Source organism: Loa loa (genome assembly GCF_000183805.2).
Source record: "Loa loa unplaced genomic scaffold supercont3.215, whole genome shotgun sequence".
Lineage (NCBI taxonomy): Eukaryota > Metazoa > Nematoda > Chromadorea > Rhabditida > Onchocercidae > Loa > Loa loa.
In genome coordinates, this window is record NW_018108395.1 from 86,837 (window position 1) to 106,120 (window position 19,284).

Below are 19,284 nucleotides of genomic sequence, written 5' to 3' on the forward strand. Positions count from 1 at the left end.
TAGCACTTTGGTTAAAGTAGTCAAAAGAAGAAATAGTGCAGAAAATAAATACTCCTCCTCTCTCTCTCTCTCTCCCTCTCTCTCTTCCTTTCTCTCTCTCTTTTTAAGATAATGAGCAAATGACGAGCAATTTTTGCAGCTTTACATGCTTTAATACATTAATTTAATTGATTAAAGAGTTCCAAAGTACCAAGTTTCATTTTCCTCAAATTTCAAAGTATTAAATTTCATTCGTTTGAAACAGAAGAAAATTGAAAAAATCATTGTTATGATCACTGTTCTTATCATTGTTATCATTTTCAGAGAAGGATAAATAATGAATGATAAGAAATGAATTGAAATAAAAATATTTTGTTTATTCGACCAATAGAACATTAAAAAATTTTGGTTATTTCAAACATTGATCTATTACATAACTTTAATTTTGAAAACTTAGCAAATAAAAATTGCTAATAATTGAATCTAATAATAAGTAATCTAATAATTATTTTAACAATAAGTGTTGAGATTCATTTGATATGAATGAAAATTAAGAAATTATCATTTAAAAAAAAAAAATTGTTTCATAAAAATAAAAATTAAGAATTCAGGAAGAAAAAAGTTATCACTTTTCAAATAATTAAGCCTATCATCATTAATGATTGTTTTCCACAATGATGCATTTAAGTGACATTTTATCATTGCTTATTGTAATAATCAGATAAGACAAGATATCATATATTATAGCAAAAGTTGATCAAATGATTTAATCCCTAAAAATGAATATGATGAAAACAATTCCCACTGATAATTTTAAAAAACTTTTACAAATTTTTTTTTCTCAAAAGTGACAGAAAAATAATTGATGCAGTGTGTTTAAAATGATCAAATTTGAGCTTAACTATGCTTATACATAATATTGTCATTACGTATGTGACAATTGTTAACTTTGTGATAACCATTTCTTGCCGTTTTTCCTATAGATAAACGATATAAGAAATTTATGAACAAAAAAAAAAATGAAAAATTTCAATGCTAATAATTTATTGGTTGCAAAAATTTCAACATTGAACAAAATTTTCTTGGAAAAAAAAACACTGATGAAGCGAATTTGTCATTTCGCTTGATTTAATGATAAAACAGAAAAGTTTCAAAGGAAGGAAAAAAAACTTAAAATTGTAAAATAATACTTTTCAAATTTGACAGATATTCATGAGCAAAATATGGAAATATTTATATTCAAACTGCATAATATGAACAAAATTATTGTAATACAAATTATGCAGTAAAGATCAATAATTGAAATCTTGAAAAAAAAGAAGTTGAAAAATTTTGATTAAATCCAATTTCTTTTAGGAACAAAATTTTTTTAAAATAATTTCAAGCATCTCTTTCTATTATAATTTTTTTTTCGTATGAACTAGTTGAACTTTGAATTCATTTGATGCCAATGTTTACTTTATGCTTGAAAAATAAAGATATTAATAGTCATCTCATTGTAATATATATGCTTTTTACTTATGCAAAACCTGAAAAAGTTTTCGTTATGAAACTTTTCGTTTCATTCTTACATTCTTGTTGGACATTTTATGACAATGTCTTCTTATCAGTATCGTACAGCATCTTTTTGTACGAGAAAAACTAATTGATAGCTTGTTCGCAAATAATTTATGAGCTCATACTTACAAAAAAGTAAAATTTTATCAAATTTGTTCTCATTTATCCAATAAAACTATGGATATAAAGATTTCTTTTACTAATTCTTTCGAAATAATGGATTTTTATCAGTAGATATGTGGAAGGTAATCTTATTTATCTTTCGAAATGATAAAACATTGAAACTTATTTGTTGAAAATGACGAAACTTTATAGCAATCAATTCGTTGACTTTCCTTTTTTCCAATTTATTTTATTTTTAAATGATTATTTAGAGTCAATTTTTAAGTAATTATATCGATGGGATAGTTAAGTTAAATGAATAGAATAAAAATGGAGATTTTTTACATTGTCAATTCAAATAAGTAATTAAGATGAAAATTTGACACTTGACAATGGCAATGCTCATTTAATTGATAAAGGATATTTTTGAATGTAATATTTTTATAGCTAAAATGAACGACATAAGGACAATCTCTTTCTTTTTTTTAACGATTTGGGGACAATTTAGTGACATGGGGACAAATTTTTCATGGTGTACATCACATTTAACAAATAGAATTTCACAGCGAGACTGGACTAAACTAGATGACTAGGAAAGGATAGACTGGACTGGTTGCTGAACGGTGTGGATGGAATACCGAGTAGAAATATGGTTGTGGGAAATGAGAAAGTAGGAAGTATGGTTAGGGAAGTGGAAGGTCAGTTGCAGTGTGTTAATCGAAGAGACATTGGGGATTACAGGAGATGAGAAATAGCATTGCGGTAGAGATTGAGAAACTTTACAAAAAATCAAGGTAGCATCTATTGTAGCAGTAATGGAGAGTAGCGAAGATAGTGTAAGGAGGTGGAGAAATGATGCAATTGTTGAAATTTCAAAGTAACACAGGCTAAAGAATTGAGAGAATTGTTGAAATATAACGTTAGACATTTGGAAATATTTGGTTGAGGGAATATTTCGAATTTGCAAAATTAAAGTGTTATACGAATTGTTAATCTTAAATAGTATAAAGTCAATTTGAAGTATTAAAGTACAAAAAATTAAAAAAAATTGATTTCAAAAAATAAACTAAAAAAGTTTTCAAAATTATTTGAATAACTGAAATACCTAAAATAGAATTGTTTCATATATTTGTTGCATGCTAAAAACATCTGAAATTTTCTTTTTTTTGAAGTAGTTTATTTCATTTTATCTTAATTACATGCAATATTTTTCTTTTTTCTTTTTGTTAAGTTGATTTCAGATCAAAAAGGAAAGATGCATTTTATAAAAAAAGTGGCAACAACGGAAGAGCAAAAGTTGAAGAAAGAAAAGGAAAGAGCTGAAAAATTGAAAATTTATTGCAAACTAAGGAATCGGATTGTTGAAAAACGTATGAAAGGTAATATCTTTTGTGTTATTTGATTAAATAATCTATATTATATTTTATATTTGTTTAATTTCCTAAAAATTATCGTCGATGTTTTACATATTTTTAATTTGTTTATTTAGAATTTATACTAAAATGAAATTTGCAAAGTTAACAACGTAGTCTGCATTATGACGTTAGAGTTATAACTATGTTTGCTTCAAATTTATGCAAGAAAAATTTCTTTGTACTGAAAGATCAGGTAAGAGTGAGGGGGAATATTTGGAAAAGTAGCGATTGATGAAAGTAATATCTTTCGTGATAACTACAATGAAGCAATATTAGTGTATCGCTTATTTTTGGATTGTTTTTTTAGTTGAAACCGTTGTAACTTATAGGTTTTCTTTTCACTTTTTTTTTTAAAAACCTTAGGATTTAATTCGTTTCTGATTGTGATTGATGCAGGATTTTCAATTCTAATTTTTTTGGATTGGAAGATAATATGAAATATGAAAAGATTTGGATTTCGTACTTTACAGGTGAGTTGGATGAGGAAATGTTGTCGCTAACTGCTCCTTTGCTTGAAAAAAACCCGGATATTTACACATTTTGGAACATCCGTCGCCAAGTTACTACTTTATTATCTAAGGTTGAAGAGTTTTATTTATTCAGCTTTTCTCATCATAACTAAACTTTCAAGTTAGGAGTGACAAGTTTGGGTAAGTGAAGTTGTGGTTGGTGTAGGTATTCTAGTATGATATGTAAAAATATAGATGATATGAAATATGTAAGTTATGTGGATAAAAGTGATATGTAAAAAAGGAAAATGGCACTTTTTTGATTTTTCTGAAATTTACACCGTTTTTTGTTAGAACATTTCGAAAAATTTCTCGAATCTTCAAAGTACAACATTCTTTAGCAAGCGATAGCCAATACAACTGATACTTATATATATAATAATTGCATTGTTATGAAGATTATACTATACTTTGCAAAAAATAAGTAATAGAATTGAAAATGGTGGTTAGATGGAATATCATATTAAGTAGTCATGAAAAAAAATTGGATTCTAAATAAATGAAGTAGTTCTTTATTTGCAGTTACTTTTTTTTCAGAAATTACCAGAAGAAAGCGACGAACAAAATATAGTTCGAAAGGACCATACATTCCATTCAGAAATAAAATTGACAGAAGCTAGCTTAAAGGTATTTGTTTTATTCAGTGTTGGGTTTTTAGTTAATTCTAACATAATTTTTCTGAAGATAAAGTCGAAGACTTGTCTTATAAAAAATTTATAATATATACACAGTTTTACGTCTTCTGCTTTTGCCCTATAAAATTGATTTGAGTTGTTTATTCATTCCCGACCACCTACCTACGACTGCAGCCGTCTTGAAGAATGAATTTGAAAATGCAGTCATGCTGCAGATGACACTTAATTTGAACTGCAAAAAGGAAATATTATTACAAAGTCCTTTAGTCTTGTTGCTGCGATCAACTTTTGAGCATTTTCAACTATTTTATATTCAGGTAAATCCCAAATCGTATTGTGCGTGGTTTTATCGCTTTTGGTGCTTTAAACAGTTGTCAGATCCAGACGTGGCGGAAGAATTAGCAGCTTGTGAGAAATTCCTGAAGTTGGATGGCAGGAATTTTCACTGTTGGGATTATCGCCGAGAAGTAGCGCAATTTGGTATTCAATCAGCTGAAGAAGAACTCAAGTAATAATTACGAATAGCATTTAAATTTAATATTAGCATACTGTGTTTAGGGTTTGATTAATGACTTTTGAAATCATACAAATTGTTGGTATTTATGCTTGATTACTGGGTATTTCCTTTTTCAAAAAGAAGGGATTTTTCAAACTCAATGTCAATCGGGATGCATCCAGGAGTGTTTGTTATTGTTTCCTGGAATTGGAAAGATGAAGAGAATACAGGAGGAGAAACTTATCATTACTAATCCAATTATGCGGCATTCCTTAACTTAAAACTCTTAGTAAATCTCTTGGCTCGGTTTTTTTATTGGTCTGTTTCTATCGGTTTCCAGTTCCAAATATCATAGATTGATAATGTAGGAAGTGTTTAAGCTGAAATTTGAGAAATTAATTTCTTCAGTTTTTAGGTTTTCAGACAGATTGATAGATGAAAACTTCAGTAACTATTCCTCATGGCATTATCGCTCGTCTCTTCTGCCGTCATTATTCCCTGATGCTGAAAATCAGCTAACTTTGAACCGACAAGCATTATATAATGAATACAAAGTATAGTTTTTTTCTTTGGAATTGGTTTATAACTTTTGTTGAACTTCTTGTTTTGAAAGCTTGTTTTTACCAAATCTTGTTGTAGGTCATCAAAGATTGATTTCCATCGATAGTTAGATTAAAATAAATAGTTAAAGGGCTTCCATTAGGAGAATATTTTGTATGGCTGGTACATTGAACGCACAACCTCGCAATGGCGGCAAACATCTTGCACTTAAGCTTCGGAAAGTTCCATTAATTTGACAACTGGGTGAGGTTAATTGATTAAAATATTTATCTAAATCGTGTGTAAGCATGTTTTGGCCTGCTTTATTTTTTCAAAACAGGGTATTTCTTTCTGATTAATGCGTTTTATACGTTAAACGGAGCCCACATTCTTAACCTATATGTTTTTCTTCTTTCTTTTCTTTTTTTTGTTTCTTATTTTCTTTTAACATTATGTTGTTTGTTGTATATGAAACCAGTAGAAGATATCCATTTTTTTGGGCTTACCTTTTGCTAACTTTCATTGTTTCAAGAAACTAGAAAATGCATTTTTTATGGATCCCGAAGATCAAAGTGCTTGGATATACGCTGAATGGCTTTTGCTATCCAACGGAGTGAAAAAGAAATGTGAGTAATTCCAGTTGATTATTTTATAAATGGCTTTTTAGATTGGTATTGCTTTGAATCGCCAAAAATTATGGAGGGTAACTGGCCATGTTAGATTTGTATAATTAAGTGAAATACTCACTCTTACGGCCATTAATTTTCATTTATTGAATAAAATGTAGAAAGATGCATAAATATTAGGGAACATGGACAAAATGCTGAAGCTGTATTTGGGAAGTAAAATTACATTTTCAAGATGATATTAATAATACCCATTTATTGGGATTGGTATTCGATTTCACTCGCAAATGGAATCAAACCACAGTTTCATATTTATCAGTTACATTTGACCGCGCTGTAAAATTGGCAATGATATCTAATTTTTTGATTGTAAAGATGAAGAATGGTGATCAGTGGACTCCCATCATGGTGCGTTGTCTAAATTTTTTTTAATGCAAATTTTCATTTATAAGTTTTCAGTTTTGGCTTCATATTTTGAACTGCTCATTACGGAAAATTTGCTTTTGTTCCTTGATTGTGGTTTTTTTTGTCTGAATTTTTCGAATTTAGAATTCCGAAATGACAAATCGTAGGGCATTTCGCGCTAGTAATTCATATCGATTTGAAATCGATGGCGAAATAGCCGAATGTCAGTTACGTCCTTCAATTCATGATTCGTTTGGGATCGTCGATATGGAACGAGGATATGTTGATTTGCAAAAAATTTTCCACATATACCACATTAAATGCAAACCAGTTAGTGAAGCTCGAAGACATATCATCGAAAAACTAATGGATAATTGTCAGGAATTACTGGAAGAGCTAAAAGTTGACCAGAAGGACGAGATTTTAAAGGTATTATAATAGTTCTATTTTTCAAAAGCTTGCTGATTTCTCAAATCGATGTTAGATTCGATTTATTTGATTATGAATTCGAAATTAAAATCCACCGTCCTAGACATTGAATAATAAACTTTACTTCGAATTTTAGTGCACTTTAATAAAACTCTAACTGCTCTAACCATCCATGCACTTTTTCCTTTGTTTTTTATTTTAAGCGACGCAACAGAACTGGTTCAAGTTATCCATGTGTGATAGTTACACTAACTTATCTCAGATTAGAGTTAGTTGTTTGAAAAGGTCAAGTGCCCAATGTCATCAAATTATTTGCTACTAAAGCTACTAAAGCTGTATTAAGTTAAATGGATTTTTTTTTTTTGCAGTGGCCACTTCTTACGTATACCTTTGCGATCTTAGAATTAGAACCGATTAAAATGCTTTCGACAATTTTGACGAACTTGGAGGCATTGGCCAGAAATATCGATCCACAACGATGCGAAATGTATAATGAGATGGCTATGAATCTACGAATTAACGAAAAGCTACGCGAGAAGTTAGGTGATGTACGGAGGATAGATATTTTATTCAGACATGTTGAAGGTCATTTTGCCGGAGAACTAAAGCTGGATAATATGGGTTTGAAAAGGTCTTTTTTCCCGAAGTCCATTAGTTCAAATAAGCAATTTGCATCGTTAATTAAGCAAGTTCCTCAGTGGTCAGTTTTTGATTTGCTGAACAAATGATAAGATGCACAAGATTTGAATAGTTTCTGCAATGGAATTATAATGAATGACTCATTGTAACTTTAATATAAGGCAAAGTGTTTGAATTAGGATTGGGAAAGTTGTGTACTGTTAACATTAGTCTCTTTTGAAAATTGTTTACAATTTTTCAACATAATCTGTTGGCCTTAGCCAAAGCTACCTTTTCGTTAGCTTCTTTACTCATTCTATTTTTTTAATTAATCCTTCTTTATTGTTTGCTGGTAACATTTTGAGGCGAACAATGAAGCTATAGAATGGAAGTTATACAATGGCAAGCTTGTGGAAATGGAAAATTTGTGGAAAAAAATTTTAAAAATTTTCTGTGTTTTGTATTGTCTTCTAACAATCATATATTTTAGCATTGACCATTTAAAATATTTGTCATCATTTATCACACGTTTGGATCTTACTGGGAATAGATTCACCAATTTATGCAGTTTCAAACCTTTTCGACGTTTAACTCATTTACGACTTTTTGGAAATCCTATTACCAGGTTAGGTCCATAGCTTTTTTCGATTCTAAAATTTGGCTCCTTGGTGCTAAATGTAATGTCATATCGTCCAGACTCCCAGTATAATAAAACGGTATTTTAGCTATAGTTATTGCTATAAATCAAACGCTACTATTATTATTCTTAAGCTAAATTAGCTTATCATATTTGGAAAGTTGTAGTCGTTAATTTCAGTATTACTGAATGCAAATATATGTTCGTTATAGTATTCGCTACATTTTGATATAATTAAGTTAACTAAATACACCATTGTTTCAGTTTTGAAGGTATCAGTATGTTGCCACGGTTGGATTATCTGGGCGTTATCGAATTGGCCATGAACAATTTGGATATTAAGGACAACTTTGTATTGGGGAAAATTGGAATATTGGAATTTGAAGAATCGGGGCAGCCAGTCAAAGTGTGGGCAAAGTAATTCGTCCCAGATATTGAGTAAATTGTTTGTCACAAACAATGTTCTACTAATGCATATTTCTTTTTAACGTACTTTCATTCTTGTTTACTTTTTTTTGCATACTTTTATCAATTTACTTTAAGGGTTAGGTTAGAAGAATGATTTCTTTGCGATTTATCAAAGGTAATTATATTAGATTCCGTCAAAAGTGTTTGCAGATCCAGGTGTTTTTTGAATTAGTATGTACAACTTTCGCTATCTGTCGGACAGTTTCCATCTATTATTTCAGAGAAAATGGATCGATTTTTGAGTAGCTAAAAGAAATTGTAAATATTCGAAATTTTCGTAGAGAAAGTGGTTTTTGTGCTTGTCAGCTAAATAGATAAGGTTGAATTGGATGTTTTTGATAAGCATTTGCAAGATCCAAAATGATAATATGGATAGGCCGATAACTTTTGAGACTGAAGTGGCGAATAGATCGGAATTCGTGTTGGATGATGAAATGTTTAGCTCTTCTGATCAACAGTGAAGACTAGCAACACATAAATGGTGATAATGAAATAATTTTGATTTGCAATTATGTTTTTCCTCGGTAATGGAAGTTGTTCGACAAATAAATCGATAAAAACGATAGGTGATAAGGAATCCTTTAATCGTTTTTGCAGATTTTGCTAGATTTTTACTCTAATTTTTCGTACTGAAACACTTGCGAATTGAAGTGTTTCAGGCTCGAAAGCAAGCTTAAAATCTATAGCTTTTGTTGGGTTTTTTAAAAATCAGGTTCAGCTTATGTCGAGCTTTTCAAATTCTTCGATAAAATTTGCTCTTTATCAGATAATTGTATTCGTAAATTTTCTGTTTTTAATTTAAATGTATTATAGTTGTATAAAATGATATATGGTAGTTGTTAAGGCAAACTCATATACCATGAGGAGTTATCTCATCTCATTTGGAAAAATGACATTGTAGTTTTGACAATTCATTCTTCAAGGTAACGAATTGGTACATAGAAATTCTTGAGGATATTAAAAATAAACAAAATTGGTGACATAAGAAGAGAGCTATGGATGCAGCAACAGGAAGTAAGGGGGAAGGGGCTGGAGGCTTTTATGAGTGCCCTGGAAGTGTAATCATGGTAGAGTTTGAGGGAATCGATTCAGGGGGCGTTGATCGACTAGATCATAGAACAGGTTTGTATTCCATTAAAGGGGCATGGCAGTCTAAATTGGGTGATACTGCTTCGTCAATTGCTGCATTCATTTTACTGCTATTGTTTACTCACCTCCAATTCCTATTTTTCTTATTTGTTACCATTCAATTCTAATTTTCATCCAGCTATTCTTCAAATTTAATCGTTCGATTAATTATTTATTCAATCCTATTCTAGATGATACGACTATTTATTGGTTTGATTTTACTCTCTGAATTACTGATTAAATTAGCTACTGATCATTTAAATTAGATGGTTCCATATTTGATTTATTATTCTCAAAAAAACTTAAACATGATTGGACTCGATATTTAATTGCATTAGTAACTCGAAGAGATTGTATCAGATATACTGTATTTCTGGTCATTATTGGGTTTTGCAATTCCACGGATTCATTATATTTGTGAAAATTTAGATGATATAATTTAAACAAAATAAAATGGATAGAAATGGTTTTTTTCATTTCACTGCAATTCTCTCACATTTCCTTCCTAAATTTTAAATTTTAAATACAGCAATAATTTGAGAATTATTCTCATAAATTCTTCCCGACATTCATCGATTTGTTTCAAATCTTTCTTATAATAAAATAAAGCGGAAAATGTTTACAGTTGGCTTTTTTTTCAACTGTCAATGGCTTGTGTAAAGAAAATAAAAATTTGCATATTGTCTTCTTAATTTCAATTTTGTCATTATTTATTATATTTAAAAATAATACTATGAAATGTTCTAAAAATAGAATCATGGAATGTTTTTCTTTTTTGAGAAGGGAAAGAGAAAAGCGAAGCAAATGATTGCAAACAAATGATCATCTATTTCTGCATTACTTTTGTTCGAACTCAATTAGATCAAACTAATGGATGTTTGTTGTGACAGGATGTCATTTACTTCTTCAGTGTATGCAATGCATTCAACAAGCAATCAATCAATCAATGAATCGATCAGATGGATAAATCTAAGGATAAACTGTGCGCGGTTAACAATAATATGGTTATATTAGCAACCTAAATCAGCTATAATTTACCATATCAAAAAAGGAATTCATTTCTTAATTGTGACTGTCCTGAAATTTCTTTCATTATTGAAATATTTCAAAATTTCACTTTTGAAAAAAGTCTTGAACTTTTTTCTAATCTTTTTTAAATCCTTTCTCAAATTTTATTATTTAAATGAAAGAAAATTTTCCTAAATCATTTAAAGGATAAAATAGAAAAGGAGAAAAAAATAAATAAATCGGTAAAGTACCTCACATTACAATGATATTATACAATTTGATGAAATGTTATTATCAAAAATAATCAAAAAAAAGGGAAAAAAGAGGATTGTTAAGAATTAAAACATGATTTAAAAAAAAAAAAAAAAAAAAAAGGAAAAACGATAAATTGTAATTGTTTATCGTAATATTATCATACAACAATAATTTTTTATCTCCGAAATCTTATCAACCAATGATTTATTCAATCTTCAACAAACAGTCACTTTGACAATGACAGACATAGAGCATTTTCAACTGATTTTGTATTGTTTCAATGTCGGAAAAATCAAAGGTTAATAATCGAAGGTGCCCCACTTCTCATCTATTTTTATCGCAGTTTCATTTGCGACGATGAATTTTTATCTTTCTTTCTTTTTCTTCTATTTTTTTTATCATTACCATCAATTTACATACCACTGTACTTATGGTATGTTCCAATGTTAAGTGAACACACCGGATGTTCATCGAAATGGGTCTTTTTTCTTATCGTATAATGATTGTTATAACATGTTATGTATGTATTAAAATACGTAATAGATACACGTGAAATATGCGCTTACACGTGTAAACATATGTTTACACATTAAATACATGTTTGCACGTTAAATGCGTGTTTGCACGTCAAATATATGTTTACATGTTTAGACGTTAAATTTGTTTGTATCCGTAAACAAAGGATCAAATGCCGAAACAAGAATTCGAATTCATCGATTACTTGGGTCCATTAGCCGTATCCGTATGTTTTGTTGTAGTATTATTTATTTTATCAGCTATTATCAATTTCATTTGGATAACAAAAAATGATGATCGAACAGTTTTTGAAAAAGTAAGTTTTCTTCTTTTTTTTTGGCTAAATTTATGAATTATATTCTTGTTTAGTATATCAATTTTATTGTTATTGTAATAATAATATATTTATTCAATGACAATAAATAATTTTAGTGATAACAATAGGCTTATCTAACGACGATAATGACGACTTTTTTTAGCAATAATTAATAATAACGATAATCATAATGATACTAGGCGTCTTTATGATAATATTAGGCTTGTTCATATCTTTTACATGATACTGTCATATGATTTGAGGACAATCATCAATCGAATGAAATAAATGATAACTTACAAATTTTCAGTGATAACAGTGCTACAGTGATAACAGTGTTACAATGATAACTTATAAAAAGTATATGCATTAGAGAATGTAAATGCTTTCTTTGCATGAGATAATTTAGGAAAAAAATTAATTATAATAGACTAGTATTACACTAATTACAGTTTGGCTCAACGTTCGATCTTCGATGTGGTGTGCATCGAATGCGACATAGGCCAAATAAGGTAATAGCGCTTTTTTTTAAATCTATAATTAGTAATTTATTAATTAATGGTGTGAATCATTTTAGACTAATAGTGATTGCTGCAAAGACTAAAGAATGAAATTAGGAATTTCATTTCATCTGGAATTCAAATTGATGAAGATTTAATGAATTTTTAATTGATTTGGAGCAAAATTTCAAATTTCATCTAATTAAATCAATCAACAATTAAAAAACTCTATTTACTTTTTTTTCTTTCAGTCATGGAAACGAGTTCAATTAATTGATAATCAAGATGTATAAAGGCAAGATGAGGAATGAATTATGCAGTAGTTACATAATCTAGAAGCAATGATACCTCAACTGATATATGATATGATATGTTATGATATGATTACAGATTAATCAGTTTTACTGCCTATTTTTTTTGCATATTTTGTGGTCTTTTTTCTTCATAGTTATTTGAGAATTTTCAAATGACTAGAAAAAAAAGTGAAGTCACGTAAGTGTTAATTACGTGAACTATATAGTTTTACAATTTTAAATCCGGGTTTTTCTTTTCTTTTCCTTTTTGTTTCAATCTATTTCAAAAGTACATAAAATATCATCATTTCAATTGCCTCTCTATTCATTGAAACACTTATTTAACTACTAATATCACTTAATTCACGCCGATTTACCACTGCTACTACTGCTACTTTTACTATTACTACTACTACTACTACTAATACTACTAATCATTCATTACAATCTGTGTACATTTCCGCTTTGTTCACTTTTCTGCGCTTTTGTTCCTACCTTGCTTTCTAAAAAGCAAAAGTTATTTTTTCTGGATTCCGGTGCTATAAATAGAATGAAAACTCATATCGTATTCATATGCACACTATAATTACTTTTATATTAACATGATCTTTTTCCCGGCAGTAATTATAGTTAAGGTTTCAAGTATGATGAATAATATCACGGATATGAACATTGAATATCACTATTATCACTTAATAACATCTTTGTGTTTATTGTAACCGGTGATTACCACTATCATTATCATTCCTCATCCACTGATAATTCGTAGTAAGTTGTATGTACTTGTGAAATTTTGCTATAAACACACCAAAATTGATCATTGTACTTATTAATTAACACGTTTCATTCTTATGCATTACTTTTAAAAGAAGCTAAATCAGGACATAGCAGGATTTTGGAAGAAATTTGAAATGAAGTAGATGAAATTTTCGAAATTAAAATAGTTTTTGGAAACTAAAATTAAAAAACCCTGAAACTAAGATACTTCAAATAATAATTGAATAAAACCGAGAATTGAATAACAATAATATAATAATTGAAGACAACAATTAGGATGAGTTAGATAAAACAGGTGCATTAATGAACAATAATTGAATACATCGATAAACAGTAATCAAGCACAAATATATTAATGAATAATAATTAAGTAATTACGGGAAATTGGAGTGGTTTGTTTTCGGAAATCTAAATTAGAAAAAACACAATTTCGCCAAACTTCGGCCGAGAATTTATTGGAGTATTTGAGTATTGTAAGAATATTTGGATATTGATAAACATTTTAACAGTGATAATGATGAAGGGATTACAGAAACAATTAACTCATAGCCCTATCATCTTTCATGGAGTCTAATTAGATATCAACCAGTAAAGTAGTTTTATATATCACAATTGAAAAATGTCATAATTCCCAAATGAATTCCCCTTCGGGAAACTCCAGGAGGTCCCAGTAGCAAGGTTCGAAACTATGAGCTTCACAGAAAATTACCAGTAACGAAACTCCAGGAGGTCCCAGTAGCAAAGTTCGAAACTATGAGCTTCACAGAAAATTACCAGTAACTTAATTAATTTATTCTGTAGCATTGACCCCGCAAAAAAAAAAAAAAAACTGAAATTCAAATTTGGAATATAAATAAGCTTTTATGTGTTCAATCCTTATATTAAGCTTTGAAACATTTTTACTTACGTTTCTAACATTGCAAGCAATACAGTCAATGGAAAGCAGAATTCTCTAATTACCCTAATCATACGACTCATTATTACGAAAAGAAAATTGAAAGCTTTTTATTGCTGCCTTATCTGAATCTAATTAAAATCACTGAGAAATTGAAATGAAGTAAGTAAAAGGCAAGGTTTATCAGGAAAACAAAGATCGAGATATTCACATTAGTTTTTAGCATGAAATCAAATGAACAAACAGATTTTCCAATTATGAGAATTTGAGAATAATTTTGCTTTATTCTTATAATTTCTTTGAAATTACAAGTCCTCCCGTCATCCCTTTTCACACTCAGACTACTGTAACCCTTACTTAAGTACATAGTATGAGATATAATTTAATTCCTGCCATTAAGAATGCACTCCTACTTCAGCTGAATCGCAACCTTTTATGAATTCACTCCAGAAATCTCAAACATCGACAAAGAAATTATAAGAATAAAATGGAATGTGGAATTAAATATTTACAATGAAATCCTGAAACATGTAAAACCGCATAACAAAAGAAAAAAAATTGGTCAAAAAAAAAAATCTGAGGTAAATTTTACGAAAAAAAAAAACGGAATGTGAGAGCAGTCAACGTGTTTCACTGACTCCTAAATCTGAGCGAGAAGATACCATAATTAAACCAGAAATAATGAAACAGTGATGAGCAATACAGAACAACATATCACGAAATCATAATAGAATCACCACAAAATCGTAGCGATGATACAACAATCCAGTAAAGTAAAACAGATAAGATGTTCTTCACCAATTAGTTTTTGTTAATTACTGATATAAAGCACAGTTCGAACTGTTTATATTATCCCAAAAAACACGACGAGTTCTACACATCCATTATGAATTGACATGGAATAAAAAAAAAGAAAAAAGACTTTAAAGAATTTCTTACTGTGCATATTAATCCCTTTTAAAAATATATGAAATGGATAAACGATTATCTTGAACATCTTAATCCATAACAGTATAAAGACTAGCAGCAAAAACAATATCCCTCTTTATAGCTGCCGATGTATCGTCCATTTTCTCATACAATGCAGGGTCACCAACTAGTCGAGCAGCATTTCGTATATCGCGACATAATTCATCCAACCTCTGTATACAACGTACAATCAAACCTTCCTGTGCATCCGTCAGCTGCATTATATCAGCAAATGGCTGGAAATATCGTAAATTAACTTGAATTATTGTACCGAATATGATAATGTTACAATCACGATATTGATGGATGAAATTCGTGGCAGGTAATTACACGCACTTCGAAAATGAAATCCAACGAGATAATATTGTAAGAAGCACCGGTAGAGCAGCATTAAATGTTTTAAAGGCTTCAAGTAGACAAATACAAATAAACTGTAATTTATTGGCCAACAAGGATCAAAGGTCAGTCGAAATTGAATCTCAATAGTCTAACCTACAATGGATTTAACGGAACGTTTCAACGGTTAGCATTGCAAACTTCTTTTAAGAACTTGATATTTTTTGCCTTCTCCGATCTATATAAGAAGTGGGAAATTTTTAAAAATTATGAATTTTTATTTCTACTGGACAAATGAAATTCATAATAATATTAAATTATAGCAAAAGGGCTGATAACTAATTCATCTATAAGGTTCGAAAAGTCATATGAAAATAAGCTCTGACATGGAAAGCCAGCATCATTAATTTAAATCTTAATTCATGATGTCGAAAAATAGCGAAAATACAAACAACAGACTGAAGTGAATAAAAAATTTTGCAATTTTACCATGGAATTGGCCCATTCATAAACGGCATGCATCAAATCAAAGCTTAGTTCTTCAGAAATGTCGACATCTTTTACACCACATTCTCGTTGGAATGTCCCAATTCTGTTACAAACTTCTATGATGTCATCTTTCAACTAAAAAATAAATATTCCCAGATTAGGAGAAAATTAAAAAATTATTGCATGCTCTTCTAAAAATTGTCACAAATTTCGTATTCCTTTCGACTATGTATTATATTGTCCCTCTTTCTCTTGGAATTTTAGCTTGTGAATCATCCTAAAACAGGTAAAGGGTTTCCCCGTTTGGAATTTTCAGCCATGCTTGCATAATTTCATGAGTAAGAGGCAATTGTACCTCTTTTAGAACTGGTGGTGGACGCACGATTTCATCTTCCTTATCTTTTCTATAATCGCCTTCTCTTGACCTATGCTGACAAGTGGTTACTGAAAGCATGGCTGCTATTTCCGCAGTTGAACGATAGTGAAATTTGTTGTCCAGCATCAATTCCGTAATTAGCAATTCCTAGAAATATAATTTTGTCACGCACATCACCTTTGATTCCATTACTGGCCACCAGTTATTTTTTTGAACTGAAAGAAAATTTCTCAAGGATAAATTAGCATAAAATGAAAATCAATATGCATAAACCAAAAACCCGGGAAAGAACACCACTGTTGTAATCTATAGGGCCATATTACCTGATGATGTATTTCGCATGCCACGCGACCTTTCAGAGAAACCAAATTTGAGTCATCAATATAGTTCAGTCGGCGTAAAAGCTAAAAATATTCAGAGGTTAACTGTTAAAGAGATGAAAACGCTAGTAGACAAGTAGCAATAAATGTAAAATTCGAAAAATCAAATACGAAGTATTACCTTAATACGATCATAGTAATCCTGTGAAAGAAGCAAACCACCAGCTGAAAGCCTTACACGGAGTTCATCACATTTCTCTTGTAGGCTTCTTTTATCATGTATATATATGAACTAAAATTTGTAGAGAAATAATTTGATATCTTTTATGAAAACGAATTTGTCAATTAAACCGCAATATAATTCCCCATTAATTACAAATAACAGCTCAAACACTATATTAAGAGAAAATTTCCAAGCTTGAATTACAAACAAAAACAATAAAGTAAAAAATTAATTAAAGAATTAAGATGAAGGAAAACCGAAATATTGAACCGATGCAAAGACTAACGAAAACAGGGCTTTAAGCATGCTTCTGTGAGTTTAAAATTACATCAAGATCAACTTACATGCTCTCGGAATAGCGGACATTGTCGACAATGAAAGTTTGCATCATTTATGAGGAAATTGCGAAGGTCATTCAAATGAAGCAATTTTTGAAATATGTCAATATCGCTCACTTGTATGTCTTGCCCTGGTAACTTTATATTTCCCTTCTTGGTACTATCCCAATTTGCTGTTATATTATCAATTTCGTTAATTATTTTTCGGACACCTTCGTTTGGCGATTTAGTCCTACAAATGAAATAAAATTCGACAAGTATTACCATATAAATTATAACTACCGATGACTTGGGAACAAGAAAACAGAATGAGAGCTAAGACTAGCACCATTTTTTCAGATTGCGCATTCACTAGCAGAAAGAATTCCAGTGAGTAAAATTTACAAGGATAAAGAAACGAAGAAAAAATCTACCGATGGTTCGGGTGATTTCGTGATTTTATATCTTCTATAATAGCCAGCGGATCAATCTTCACAGTTCTCTGACAAATTGCTATCAAACGATCGAATGATATACCATCCAAAACAAAGCCTATTCTTCGTACTTGATCTGAGAATTTTTGCGGTGGTAGACCTTCAAGACCATAAAGTGCTGCACATTGCAATAAGCTTGTTTCACAGATTTCTTGTCGTTCCTGGGAAAAAGCCTTAATTACGCTTTCCGAATATAACTCAATGGCACTACGAAATTCCGAAATCACTAAAATGAAAGAGGCACAAATAAAGACTCTAACCTCCTGTGGCATTCGTGTGAAACTATCTATTTCACATTTTTCACGTATTTGTTGATCGCCTTCCACTGACAGTAGTAAAGTCATTTTTTTTGAATTTCCATCCACCGTTATCTTGAATACATTTCTTTAAAAAACTATCAATGAAAATGGAGAAGAAAAAAAAAGAAAGTTTTCACTCCGTAAGAAAAATTTCTTCCTCAATGTTATTACAGCAAGAAATTCTCTCGTAAAATCGGAAAAGAAAGTGCCAATCATGCTCTTAATATCAACAGTCTACGAAAAACGAGAGTTCAAGGGGGACCTTGCACTTCAAGACGGATGATTTAACGCTTTCCAATAAGTATTTACGAACCTTAAGAAGAATTGCCACAGTAGCAATTCGTCCAACTTCTGGCAAACAAACGATAATTAAACGTCCCGGTGCTAGCAATTTATCTACAACCGAAAACCGAATTAATTCAGGCCATAATTCAGCTCGAGATCGTAGGAATATCTTTAAGTTCTCATAGTAATCAACAATCGAACGGCTTTCGATAGGAAAACATGCTGTGCAATTAGGATCTTCTTTTGATACTAGCAGTTTTTCTACCTGAAACCTCAACTTTTTAAAATTTGGAGTAATTTTCCAATGGATGATGGATTTCTTCATTAAAAACCACAAATAAAGCGTAAAAAGGCTTTCAAACAAACAATAATTCTTGATCAAATAAAATATTAGATATTTAACAAATGACGTTACAACAACTTTGCAAGTAAACTAAAGCGGCTGAGTGTTTGAAAATTCAGATCTCTTCCATGGTTGATTTGCATTCAGCAAAATTTCGGCATGCATTTGCATCATCCGCGAAATATTAAATTCGAAATAAGTTGGGTTTTAGAAATCTTATCAGTATACATTCATGCCCATATTTGGGATTCCGCTCATCCTGAGCAAGAGCTTAATCTTCCATAATTTAATTACAACATATAAATATTAAGGTTTATGTTCTTGCCATAATTCACCTCTTTTAAGCGTGCTTTATGTGCTAGTGCTAATCTCAATGATGCGCTCTCAACGTAGCTTCGCCGTAGTACGTCCTCGATACTCAGATATTCTACCCGCAACAAATTCAGAAGCATCGAATATGTTACCCTAAATCGTGATTCCAACTTTGTTGGTTTGCCCTGGAATGACTGAAATCATACAAGCAAAAAAAAGAAAAAACATTCATATCATGAAGAGCAAAAGAAATTCTCGGTCTCAACTATTTGGAAATTCCCGAGAGAGACAAGCCCAGTATCATTCCTTGCGCTCTCTCAACACTACCCTCTTCCTCCTTCACATCACATTTTTGATTTCTCAAAAGTATCGCCTTATTTCAAAGATTTATCAGTCAACAAATAAGATTATGCGGAA

General features: G+C 30.4%; 3 protein-coding genes across 3 annotated transcripts in view; 2 read left to right on the forward strand and 1 right to left on the reverse strand.

Annotated features, from left to right (window-relative positions):
- The first annotated feature begins 2,873 nt into the window (after positions 1-2,873).
- LOAG_05798 (prenyltransferase alpha subunit repeat containing protein) lies at positions 2,874-8,836 on the forward strand. The gene is made up of 11 exons (XM_003141335.2): positions 2,874-3,017; positions 3,524-3,633; positions 4,100-4,189; positions 4,515-4,705; positions 5,109-5,247; positions 5,766-5,859; positions 6,095-6,267; positions 6,409-6,693; positions 7,062-7,324; positions 7,802-7,936; positions 8,213-8,836. The coding sequence occupies exons 1-11, from the start codon at positions 2,894-2,896 to the stop codon at positions 8,367-8,369; spliced, it is 1,761 nt and encodes a 586-aa protein (XP_003141383.1). The 5' UTR covers positions 2,874-2,893; the 3' UTR covers positions 8,370-8,836.
- A 2,617-nt stretch (positions 8,837-11,453) lies between these two features.
- Positions 11,454-13,248, forward strand: LOAG_05799 (hypothetical protein). Its single transcript, XM_003141336.2, has 3 exons — positions 11,454-11,639; positions 12,092-12,151; positions 12,391-13,248. Exons 1-3 carry the CDS (start codon positions 11,496-11,498, stop codon positions 12,430-12,432), a joined length of 246 nt encoding a protein of 81 aa, XP_003141384.1. The 5' UTR covers positions 11,454-11,495; the 3' UTR covers positions 12,433-13,248.
- Positions 13,249-15,102: 1,854 nt separating this feature from the next.
- Positions 15,103-19,284, reverse strand: part of LOAG_18173 (hypothetical protein) — a gene marked incomplete at its 3' end in the record, with an annotated part of 10,794 nt that continues 6,612 nt past the window's right edge. The window contains exons 14-23 of the mRNA XM_020450839.1: positions 18,891-19,061; positions 18,241-18,477; positions 17,889-17,999; positions 17,569-17,789; positions 17,162-17,387; positions 16,776-16,886; positions 16,598-16,678; positions 16,254-16,421; positions 15,899-16,033; positions 15,103-15,309 (exon numbers count right to left, since the gene is read on the reverse strand). Coding sequence (XP_020305437.1) covers positions 15,103-15,309; positions 15,899-16,033; positions 16,254-16,421; positions 16,598-16,678; positions 16,776-16,886; positions 17,162-17,387; positions 17,569-17,789; positions 17,889-17,999; positions 18,241-18,477; positions 18,891-19,061 — 1,668 coding nt within the window. The remainder of the gene's footprint in view (positions 15,310-15,898; positions 16,034-16,253; positions 16,422-16,597; positions 16,679-16,775; positions 16,887-17,161; positions 17,388-17,568; positions 17,790-17,888; positions 18,000-18,240; positions 18,478-18,890; positions 19,062-19,284) is intronic.